Source organism: Podarcis pityusensis, assembly GCF_964106645.2.
Source record: "Podarcis pityusensis genome assembly, chromosome: 2".
Classification (NCBI taxonomy): Eukaryota; Metazoa; Chordata; class Lepidosauria; order Squamata; family Lacertidae; genus Podarcis; species Podarcis pityusensis.
This window is the reverse complement of record NC_138029.1, coordinates 35,846,188-35,858,283: the sequence shown is the minus strand read 5'-3', so window position 1 is coordinate 35,858,283 and position 12,096 is coordinate 35,846,188. Positions and strand designations below refer to the sequence as shown.

General features: G+C 44.1%; 1 protein-coding gene across 7 annotated transcripts in view; it reads left to right on the top strand.

Annotated features, from left to right (window-relative positions):
- FBF1 (Fas binding factor 1) overlaps positions 1–12,096 on the top strand; it is a 37,129-nt gene that overhangs the window by 23,548 nt on the left and 1,485 nt on the right. For all 7 annotated transcript variants that reach the window (XM_080993617.1, XM_080993616.1, XM_080993619.1 and 4 more), the window contains 7 exons: positions 3,397–3,504; positions 4,791–4,930; positions 5,349–5,467; positions 9,198–9,320; positions 9,710–9,895; positions 10,387–10,563; positions 11,309–11,446. In XM_080993617.1, coding sequence (XP_080849743.1) covers positions 3,397–3,504; positions 4,791–4,930; positions 5,349–5,467; positions 9,198–9,320; positions 9,710–9,895; positions 10,387–10,563; positions 11,309–11,446 — 991 coding nt within the window. The remainder of the gene's footprint in view (positions 1–3,396; positions 3,505–4,790; positions 4,931–5,348; positions 5,468–9,197; positions 9,321–9,709; positions 9,896–10,386; positions 10,564–11,308; positions 11,447–12,096) is intronic.

Genomic DNA, 12,096 nt, shown 5'->3' with positions numbered 1-12,096 from the left:
TGTTCTTTCCTTCCACTTCTAAATTTGTGATAGTATTTAATTTTTGCCTTTTTTTTTCATTTGCCAAGCCAACAATTTCCCACATTTATTAGCTGATTCAAATGTTTTTTGTCTCATTTGTTTAATTTTCCATTCTATTTCCTGATTCATCATTTCCATATATTGTACTTGATATAACTTTATTTCTCTCAAAATCTCCTGCGACTTTGGTTTTGCTCTCAATTTCTTCTCGCTTTCTTTTATTTTCTCCAGTATTTTATCTTTCTTCTCATTTTGGCTTCTCTTCTTTATAGCATTCTGTTGTATCAAAAACCCTCTCATGACCGCTTTGCTTGCGTCCCAGATTACTCTTTTTTCTACATTAGTATTCATATTTATCTCAAAATAGTCTCTCAAGGTTTTTTGGGCCTTTTTATACACTTCTTCATCTCTGAATGAGGTGTCATTCATCCTCCATCTGAAGGAGCCAGTTGATATTAGTTTCATCTCCATCCTTACAGCATTATGATCGGAGCAGGTTTTTGGACAAATTTCCGCTTTCTTTATCTTTGGTGCCATTCCTCTAGTTACCCATATTTGGTCAATTCTAGTCCATATCATCTTGGCTTCAGAGAAGAAGGTTCCCTCTCTTCCCAAGGGATTCTTTGTTCTCCAAGTATCAACTAAGTCCAAGTTATCTGTCATCTCAAAAAATGTTTTCGGTAGTCTACCATCCTTGGTGACCACTTGTCTTTGTGCCTTGTCCATATTTGTAGATACTACTCCATTCATATCCCCCATCAAGATCAGATTATAATCCAAATAGTCCATTAAGGTCTCATGCAACTTTTTAAAGAATTCAGATTTCCCCTCGTTCGGTGCATAAATTCCTACTATCAAAAATTTCTCTCCTTGAACTTGAATTTCAATTGCCACAAGTCTTCCTTGATCGTCTTTAAAAATAAATTTCGGCGATAGCCTCTCCTTTGCATAAATCACTACTCCTCTTTCTTTAACTTTATCAGATGAAATAAACTCCTGTCCCAATCTCTTGTTAATCAAAACTTTCCTGTGTAGCCTTATCACGTGTGTTTCCTGTAGGCAAATCAAGTCCAATTGTTCCTTTTTTAGTAAATGAAAGACACTTTTCCTTTTCCAAGGAGAGTTGAGGCCATTACAATTCCAACTTAAAAGTTGCAGAGCCATGATGGGGTTACTTCACTTTACCTCCAACTGCGCCAAGTGTTTGTTCTTGTTCTGTCGGTGGTGTCACTTTCTCTGGACCATGCAATCCAAAAGATAAGTTTGCTATATCTATTATTCCTCTTTCCAGTGCTTTTGGCTCTTCTCCAGATTCCACTTCTTTCTGTAGATCTTCTCCGTGGTCTTTCAAGAATTTATCTTTATCATTGACTGATCTTATTTTTATCTTTCTTCCTTTATATTTAAAGGACAGGCCTTGGGGAAATTCCCACCTAAAGATGATTCTATTACTTCTCAGCAGGGCAACTAGATCTCCGTAATTGAGCCTTAAGTCCAAAAGATGTTTTGGAATGTCTTTAAATATCTCCACACTTGAATCATATATTTCCAAAGTCTTTTGGTAATGCAGATTCAAGATTTTATCTCTCTCCTCTTTTGTTCGAAGGGTAATCAAACAGTCTCTCACCTTGTTCTTCCTTCCTCCTCTTCCAAGTCTAAATGCACTCACTATCTTAAATTCTTCCTTCCCCAAATCCTGTTGCCAGAAATCTGCAAATTCCTGCGTAAGAAAGTCAATCAAGTTATCTTTTTCAAGTTCTGGTACAGCCCTGATTCTCAAATTTCTTTGTTTCTCTTTCAATTCAATCATAGACAATGTCAAACCGTGGTCCTCAAGTTGTCTATATATCGGTGGTATCTTCTCTTGAGTGGCAGTTGCTATATCTTTTGCTTCTTCAGCTGTCTTTCAGGTCGAAGCAGATTCCTGTAACAATTTCTCAATAGTCTCTGTATTGGTATTCACCTTCTGTCCCAAATTATTGATACTTGTTGTATTTTGATCAATTTTAACTGATGCTTCGGCTACTTGTTTATTTGTTTCAGCTACTTGTTTAGTTAAATTTTCCAAAGATTCATTAATTTTTCCTAGTGCCAGAGCCAAAACATCTTCAGACGACATTACTTTTGGTTTAACTTGTGGGGGTGCAGCCCCTGATAGTCCAGATGGTCCAGAAGGACCAGATGTTGAAGCTCTTCGCTGCGACGCAGTATCTGTCCGATAGGGTCTGCCAGACCTAGTAGTTTTTTCCTCTAACTTTCCTCTTCCATCTGCCATAACACTCTCAAGAAGTCCAAGGTCAGTCCCACGGTTAGAATTTGTTTTGAAATGGAAAGTTCCCCAAGCTTCAAGCTGTTATTGTAGCAATGTCAAGCCTCCTCTAGGGGGACACAGTAACAGTCAAAACTTGCAACTTAAAAGAAAAAAAAATAGTCCTTATAAATCCCCCAATTCACGAAAAAACAACAGTTTCAATTGCACTTAATCAGTTACTTTAAAGCCAGGAGAAGTCCAGAAACACTGTATCTCTCTTGCAGAGTTAGCTGTCAAAGGTACTCTGTTTACCGATAGTGCTTTTCACAGAGTGGCATTCCTTGTCTCAGGGCAGTCCGTTCCCAGGCTCTAAGCGGTGGATTTTAGCTTCCTTTCCCTCTTTTTTTGCAGGTAGATACAGTTCAAACCTTTCCCCCCTCCTCTCCTGCAATCCGGAGGGGAGATCGCTTTTCTGATGTTAGGATTTAAGTCTTTTTTCAGGCGTCTTTCAAGGTTTCCGCTTACAGTCTCTTTGCTTTGATCTGTTTACAAGAAAGGAAGGTGGACTTCCTGTTTATGCCTTCCCGCTTCGGTGCCGAATTAAATTATTTTTCCCTTTAAATCCAATTTTATCCTACTCACGGGTAGTTACTTTAGAGGTCAAATTGTCCCAGGAAGAAGTCAGCGCTCTCCGATAACGGCTGTGCGGCTTCACTCCGCGGAAAGAGCAGTCGACTCTCAGCACCGCGCCGCTCACCCCGTCTCGCTCCGGAACCCCTAAAGGGGTCCCTTCGCAGTTTGGGGGGCGCAAAAGGTGCCCGCTGAGTCCCCACGTTCACAGGCTTCACCCGCCTGTGATTTTTAAAGGGTCCCCGCTTCGCCGCAGCGGTCAGACCCGATCCCGCGGAGCTGGTCCCTCAGAGACTCAGAGGGAATCCGCCATTATCGATGGCGCCAACCCCTTTCTCTCTTTATGTCTTTAGAGAGAAAGAGAGAGAGAGCACAATTTAGATTGGCGCAAACTCTGAAGTGAGATTCGTCCCAAGAACCTGTTTGTTTTACTCCATTTTCCTAGCAAGTATGGATCTAGTGTCTTTTTCCCCTTCCCCTTTGGGGACCCCCAGGATGTCTATTCTGGAAATGCGCAAAGACCACGAAGAGCAACTGCAACGTCTGAAACAGCTGAAGGCTCAGGAGATTGATGCAGTGACCAGTGCCACCTCTTACACCAGGTAACACCTGCTGCTCACCTACGAGCTCAAGGAATTGGAAAGAAAGAGAAGCCAGTGCTAGGAAACAAGGAGTGTAGATGGAGAATTGTCTGTAGTGCTCAAAGAGTGTCTAGTCTTTCAGCAGCAGTGACTAAAAGGGGGTACTTGAAGCAGGCAGTCAGAAACAGAGTTGCCGGACATATAGGAATTCTCATATAGACATGACGATTGAGAGCCTCTCTTTACAAGGAAGAATACCTGCTCCAGTCTGGTACACAAATCCAGGTGTTCAGGGTTAGTGGGAGAATATGATCAATGTCTGCAGAAGGTGTGGGTGTCCTCTGCTCTCCTACTGGCCAGTGGCTCCATCGGGAGTGGTTCTGCTTCTCAGATGAGCACTGAATTAACATCAGCCACAGGGAGTAGTGGCAGAGGCTTCCTTCCCTCCTTTGCCAAAATCAGCCTTCCCCAACTTGGTGCCTTTCAGTATTGCCGGACTCCCAAGCCGCATTAGCCCCCAGCCAGCATTGCCCAATGGTCAGGATTGATGGATGCTGAAGTCCAACAGCACCTAGTGGGTACCAGGTTGAGGGAGGCTGGCTTAGGTAACCATAGGCTGCTTTGCTCTTGCAGCACTACTGGGGAAGTGAAACGGGACAGGAGAAGGCTGAGGGTCTTTGCAAAGAATGGGACGGAAGGAACCCTCCACATGTTGAAACGGGATAAGATGTGAGAGATTCAATGGGTATGTTTGGGGATGCTGCTACCTAAGGAGAAAAGGGTGATTCAGGAGGAATTGCACTTCTCTGAGGCTGTTTCCAGTGACAAGGTGGCTTAACAGTGCTGTTGTGAGAGAAACGGGGGTTCAGGTGGAGGTGGAGGTTAAAGGCCACACGCCCCAAATATACACAAGTTCTGAGCAAGACCTGAGAATTTAGAGGCACTGGCGCAAGGATCTTAAACTGATAAATCTGGAAAAAAACTAGTTTTGTTATTGTTAAATTGCTTCAGGATCTTTCATGGAAAGGGAAGTGGTATTCATAAATGCATGAATGAATAAAAAAATAAAATGCTGGCCAGAAATGCAGCCTGTGTATCCTGGGCAAAAAAGGGCCAATACTCCTCCGCTCTAAATTTGCGCCCTTTATGACCAAGTAGCCAAAACATGTCTAGCCCGCCTCCAGCAGAAGCAACATATAAGCCTCACTACTGCAAAAGAAGCTTCCTGGATCATGTTCTTTGTGCCAATGGCAAACAAAAGGATGCATAGTACTGGGCAACTTGGCGCTCACGTTGCTTTTTTCCAGGTCTTTGAATGGTGTCATCAGTCAGATGGAGAAGTTCTCCAGCAACCTGAATGACCTTGCTAACAAAGTGGAGGCCACTCACCACACCACATCCCAAGGACTTGAGATTGGGTCTCGCCAACGGGATGAACAACTCAGGGGTACGTGGCTTCCTGACACTAGGGACCTAAATGCCACTTCCACAGGACTTCCTCTTTCACTGGGGCACTTCTAATTTGGGAATTGGAGATTTTGAAGCAGCTTCAGCAGATTCTCCTGCAAGGCCATGAGACTAGTGTAGAATCAGTGCAGAAGGATTTCCGGAACTTTCCCTTTCTTACAAAGGCAAATAGAATGTGATGGAGGCTGTTGCCTGGGGGTGCCTCATCTTCCACTTCATTTGTGTGAGGTAAAATTACAAATTTCTTGGAAATTGGTAGGGATAAGCTGGTTAGCACCAGTTATGCAGTCTAAAACTGTTGGCACCAGCGGGGAGGGTTGATTTGAACAAAGAGATAGGCCCCTATACTATTGGAGCCTTGCAAAGTGTCGGTAATTCTTTCTTCCTCCCTTCTGAAGTTCTGGAAGACCGTCTGATCCGGCAGCAGAGAGACATGGAAGAAGAACGCAACCGGCTCCAAGAGGTCATCTCTAAGATGGAGGCCAGGCTGAATGAGCAGACTCGCCTTCTGGAGCAGGTGAGCCATTGCTGGAATGGCAGCCATTTATTGTAGCAAGAATGTGACTTCTGGGATTCTCAACTTTAAAGGGTGATCTGTTTTTCCTCCCCAGCTCCTCCTCAAATAACATGCTTGTTTTAAGGTGGCTTGAGTTATCCACTGGATTCCTGAGCCCTTTTCAACTACATTTATTTACTAGCTTTGTGGAAACTAAGTGGTCCACCAAATAAATGTTGCCTCACAGCCTCGCTCAGGCTGCTACCACTTACAGGGTGAGGCATGGAGTAGCGTGCACAGAAGAGGCAAGTGAATATCAGATTTGGCAAGCAGAATTTTCCTGAGGAAACCCATTAACACCAATTTCTTAAGATCGTAACTGTACATAAAATGGTAACGGGTGGACATATTTCTTGATTTAGAATGACATGTTGAGATTGGAGCAATGGTTCTGATCCAGTTTGCTGTTTATGAAAATGCTCCTAGTAGACTTCCGGGTTGGCGCCATCGCCGAATGGCGGACTCCCTCCGAGCTCCGGAGGGAGTCTGCTTGGCAGGGGCTGGGTCCTACCGCGTCGGCGACGCGGGGACCCTTAAAAACCACGGGCACGGAGTCCGTGGACATGGGTGACTCGGCTTGCACCATTAGCGCCCTCCCGACTCGTGAAGGAGCCTTTTTAAAGGCTTCGGATCGGGTGCCGGGGAGCGGCGTGGTGCTTTGAGTCTTCTGCTTTCCCTGCCGAGCGCAGCCGCATGCCATTCGACGGAGAGCGCTGACTTCTTCCATTGAAAATTTGGACTATTAACAACAACCCGTGAGTAATTGGGAAACCGGGTTCAAAATTTCGGATTTGGCACGAGCGGGGGCGATTTAAAAAGGAATTCAATCCCCCCCTCTACTGTAAGCATTCCAAACAAGGACTGAGCAACCAAGGTCCAAAGGGAAGTATATTTCTGATAAAAATCATTAATTCCACGATGAGAAATTATAAGAATTGTGCTGGAGGAGAAGAGTGGAGGGGGAGAAGGAGAATGCAACCCCCCCCTGGGAACCGGGGCGATCCGCGGAGCCTGGTGAAGAGAGACGGAGACTTTGACAGCTGTCAAAGTAGCTGTCAAAGCTGGAGAATATAAAGAGGACTTTGTTACAAGGACTTTGCTGGTTAATTTTGTTACATTTTGCTATAATATGGATACAAACTGTTGGAAAATAAGGAACAACAATTTGACTTTTGGATCAGAGGATACAAAGTTATTATAATCCCCCTAGAGGGGTATTGGGACATTACAAGAACGGTCGTAAGTGGAAAAATACTCCGGGATTTGTACAGGACTTGTTATCTTCTGGGAAAGCTGCAAAACTGAAATAGTATTTTGTCTACAGAGGTATTTACATTAAAGGAGACAATAGAATTTTCTATTGAAGAAAGGAAGGGACTGGACGTAAGTTTTTGTTCCTGAATAACAAACCTCTGTAGAGATACCAGATTTCTGAATAAGAAAGTTTTAGCAGCTGAACAGGACAAGAAACCTGAGAAAGTGAGGAATAAGAAGAACAAAGGACTGATTACGACACGGAAAGAACAATGGGAGGAGTGGTAAAGATTAAGGAAATTAAAGGCCTTTGTTAGATTGGACACTTGAAGTTAAATATCATTAAAATTAATAAATTAAAAGAAAACCGGCAAGATGGAATTGGGGAGAAACTTGGCCATGAATTGAGACTTCCAGGCTGACAATGTATAGACTGATGGACATGGGGAATTCAAACCGGGGAAGGGGGGGGGGGAGATTTGGAATCCAAAGGCTGTGTAACAATCTTTTGAATTTTTTTTTTTATATCTCTTATTTTCTGTTTCTTTATATAACTTACGTATGTCATTTTACTTTGATTGGACGTGTTTAAAAAAAGGGAATTCGTGGAAGGAACTGGGGTGGATCTTGGGGAAAATCTTTTTTCTTTTTTTGTTAATGATGTGGGACGGTGTAAGATTTGTACAACTCAATTTGGATAGTGGGTTAAACAAATTAAGCTTCAAATTGGGAGTGAGAGCTTGTAGAATCAAATTAAGGAAAGGGGAATACAGTCGGGGGGGGGAGGGGTGGAGTCCATGAAAGTAGGCAATGAAAGTAAGGTTTTAAATATCTTTTTTTTCTTTCCTTTTCTTTTTTTCTTTGTATTTCTATATCTCTGGAAACTTTAATAAATATGATTAAAAAAAAAAAAATATGAAAATGCTCCTAGTAACCTAATTCAGAATAAAATAACCTATATTAACATAGAATTAGGAAAAGGTCTCACAAACGTGCATTGAAAGAGTGGAGGAAATTATTTTACCCACTGTAATTATATTAGCAAAAGGGATTTTGAAATTTGTATCATGGTTAATTGAATGACATGTCTCTAAAGCAGGGATGGGATGGAGAACTTGTGATCTTTCAGGTGCTGAACACCTACCATCTCCAGCTCTGGACAGTGGTCAGGGCTGATGGGAGTTCAACAACATCTGGAGGGCCACAGGTTCCCTGTTCCCAGTTTGAAACTTTGAGCGTGGTTCTAAGCCATGTTTATTCTTCCGGAACTGTTCAGAGGGGCTTGCCCCCCCCCCATGAGTTAACAGAAGAAAATAAGAAAAAGCAAGTTGTTCACTGATCAGGGGTTAAGGATTGCCCCAGTTCCATGGCATACTCCTCCACTGTCTTCCAAGACAGGTGAATGCCAATAACAACTTGTCTGCATACATTAGTTTTCTTACTAAGTGAAGGGTTGCTGTGTGGTGTGGAATTGCATCAGGTTGATGACACCTGTGACTAGAATGAATTTCAGTTGAGCAACACCCACTATTTGTCCTTGCTTGCCTCCTTGCAAGGGTCTGTCCTCAGCTTGTCATGAGAGCTTGTCCTTCTGCTGCTCCACTGAGCCCTGATTTCTTCTTAAAGTAGCCACTGCCACCACCCCATTGTCCTAGGCTTGTATCCAACTAAACTGTACTCAAAGTAGATCCACTGAAATTAACAAACCTAAGTTAGTAATGCCAACTTCATTGGGTTTATTCTGAGTAGAACCAGCATTGGTTACAACCCTTAGATGTAGGACTTTTTCTGTAATTACCCACATAAAGGTAAAGGACCCCTGGACGGTTAAGTCCATTCAAAGGTGACTCTAGGATTGTGGCGCTCATCTTGCTTTCAGGCCAAGGGAGCTGGGGTTTGTCCAGAGACAGTTTTCCGGGTCATGTGGCCAGCATGACTAAACTGCTTCTGTCACAATGGAACACCGTGATGGAAACCAGAGCTCACAGAAACACCATTTACCTTTCCACTGCAGCGGTACCTATTTACTTGCACTGGCGTGCTTTCAAACTGCTAGGTTGGAAGGAGCTGTGGCAGAGCAACAGGAGCTCACTCCATCACGGGGATTCAAACCGCCGACCTTCTGATCAGCAAGCCCAGGAGGCTCCACGGTACCCTTTGCACACACACAAAATAGAGCTCAAGCCCTGAAGCAGAAATATTCCTTTAATTAGCAGACAAGCAATAGATCTTGTAATTCTACCACCCTGCCTTGGTGTGTCTGCCTTAGCTTTTCTAGCAACTGTTCTGTATATTGTTGTCCACTCTGACCTGCTAACCAACTGAGTCCGTCCCTCTTGCCTCCCCCTTGGACTGCTGACACACCCAACTACATTGCTTTCTTGCCTAATGGTGGAATGAGCCTTCCCTGAGCAGATCTTGTGTCTTTCTACCTTAGGAACGCTGGAGGGTGACAGCAGAACAATCCAAAGCATCGTCCTTGCAACACTCGCTAGAGGAGCAGAGGAGGATCATGACCCAGCAGCTGAGCATGGAGAAAGAAGAGCTAGAGAGGGCAAAGGTTAGAAGGGCCCTTGGTGGTTTTGTTCGTTTGTTCATTTGTTTTTTTAGCAAAATGATGTTGCCAACACACTGCAAAGTGTGGACTGATCCGGTTGTAAATATGTAGCAGTCTATACCAACCTGGAAGGTGGGAGGGGAATTTCTATACACCGCTTGCGTTTCCTACTGCTCTTGTTTCCAGATAGTGGTTCCTCCGTGACAACAAAGAGAATTTTAATGTGTTGGGTTTCTCCCCCTGCCTAGGCAACTGACTATAAGTTCAAGACACACATATCAACCTTTAAAAATGCCATTTTGGTGTACAAGGCCTCTTGTTGGATTTGATGTCGTTCTGAGGCTTTCAAGAAGTACACATTACTTCCCTGTGTTTCTCTTCGTTGCTCCCAGAATGCTTTGCTTGACGAGCAGAAGGCCGTCATGCAGAAATGTGCCACGGAGCGCCATAAGCTTGCTGCAGAGTGGTCTGAGCTCCACACCCAACAGAGGCTGAGCAAAGAACGCACAGAGAGGGAGGTGGACCGGGCTCTGCAGATTGACTCTCAGAGAGAAGGGGCCATCATGAGCCTGGCAAAGGTAAAAAGGAGCTAAAGGAGAGCTTGCTCAGTTCTGGAGCTTTCTTTCAAGGCTGCAGCCTAGGGCCTAAAGGATATGAAGTGAAAATAAGAAGTGGGAGAATCTGAGTGGATATTTAGGTCAGGGCTTGTGAAGCATTGCTCTTCAGAATGCAATAACAATAAGGTATGTGTGAGGAACCTGCAACCCTTGAGATGTTGTTGGACTTCAGCTCCCCTCAGCCCAACCAGCATGGTTACAGTAATATATTATTTCTACTTTGTCTTTCTACCATTATGCATACACACAAAGAATTAAACAATAGAATGTAGGCATGGAAATATAAGATGCAGTAATTAAATTAAGTAGAGGATCTTTTCCCGAATAGCCATTGCCTGCTGCCCAATTATGTGGGAACTGAACTAGGTGGATCTAAGTCATTATAAGGAGCTGCCTAATATTCCATTCACAGTAATACAAGATAGCAAATCTGACAGGCTCTTTTTTATTAGGAACGCGCAGACCTGCAAATCAAAGCCAGTGAGCTGAGATTGAGGGAGGAGCAGCTGGCGAGAGATCGGGAGATTCTGGAGCAAGAGAAGCAGGAGCTGAGGCTGGAAAAGGAAAGGGTCAATGCAGCAGCTTTGCACGTCAAGCAGAGGACCGAAGAAATCCATAGCATGAGCAAAGTAAGAAAGCCTCATTTCCCCCTTTACACATCTAGCTGTGCTAGGAAGGCAGAAGGAGAATGAAACTGAGTCAGAGCAGAATGTAGGAGCCAAACAACAGGTTTGGCTTCTGGTCTGGTTTCTAGTGCTAGGTGTAACATCAGAATGTGATATTTTGTTCTCTCAGTTGTGGAGATGCTGAAACACACTACATTGTTCTTGGGTTGAATTCAACAAACCCACTGCATGAATAGAACTACTTGTGCAATGGAACTTCTCCATTCTATCTTTCCACTGTCTGCCCACAAACTCCCCCAGACCTGCCCTGCAGGGTTGAGAGTAGATTTTGGTGGAGAGTGGGGGGTGCAAAGGGCATAAGGGGGGAAGAGGGAGGGAAAGTTCAATTGCACAATCACAAGTCATTCTTCTTATGCAGTTACTTCATTGGAGTCAACCCTTTGTGCCAGATTCAACTAAGTTGTTGCTCTGGCAGAAGCCAGCAGAATGACTTCCATTTGCAAAGTGGGACTTCCTCCACCAGCACAACCTCTGTATCCTCTGAGATCTGTCCAGGAGGGTTTGGAGAACCCCCGGAACAGGAGGAGGAGAGGAAATTATTTTGTGGCGTCACCTTCTCCTTGGAAAATAGAATTAAGATCTCACTGCTTGTGGCTCAAGACGGATTTTGTTGTGGTAAACACACAGTAACACCGAATGTGTAGTAACAAATTGGGTCCTGATGATTCTTTCTCCTCACACTGCACAGCTATCCTCTGAGAAATACGAAGAGGGGGAAAGAGCCCTCATGGAGGCAAGGAAGGTGGAGTCGGAGCATCAGACCAGGCTACGCCTTGTCCAGCATCAGATGGAGCGACTCAGGGAGCAGGAGGAACTGCTGCACCAGGTGATTTCTCTGAAGCTTTTAAACTATTTTGTTGCCTGTGTGCCAACACCTTTGTCAGTCTCGGCATTATTATTAGTAATACAGTGGTACCTCGGGTTACATACGCTTCAGGTTACATACGCTTCAGGTTACAGACTCCGCTAACCCAGAAATAGTGGCTCAGGTTAAGAACTTTGCTTCAGGATGAGAACAGAAATTATGCTCCGGCGGCGCGGCAGCAGCAGGAGGCCCCATTAGCTAAAGTGGTGCTTCAGGTTAAGAACAGTTTCAGGTTAAGAACGGACCTCCAGAACGAATTAAGTACTTAACCTGAGGTACCACTGTAATGATTAATCATAATAATTCATAATAATATTTATTGGACTTACAGTGGTACCTCGGGTTACATACGCTTCAGGTTACAGACGCTTCAGGTTACAGACTCCGCTAACCCAGAAAATAGTACCTTGGGTTAAGAACTTTGCTTCAGGATGAGAACTGAAATCGTGCTCCGGCGGCGAGGCGGCAGCGGGAGACCCCATTAGCTAAAGTGGTACCTCAGGTTAAGAACAGTTTCAGGTTAAGAACAGACCTCCGGAACGAATTAAGTACGTAACCAGAGGTACCACTGTATTAGTTTAGGACAGCTGTCCTAAACAAAAGATAGAAAT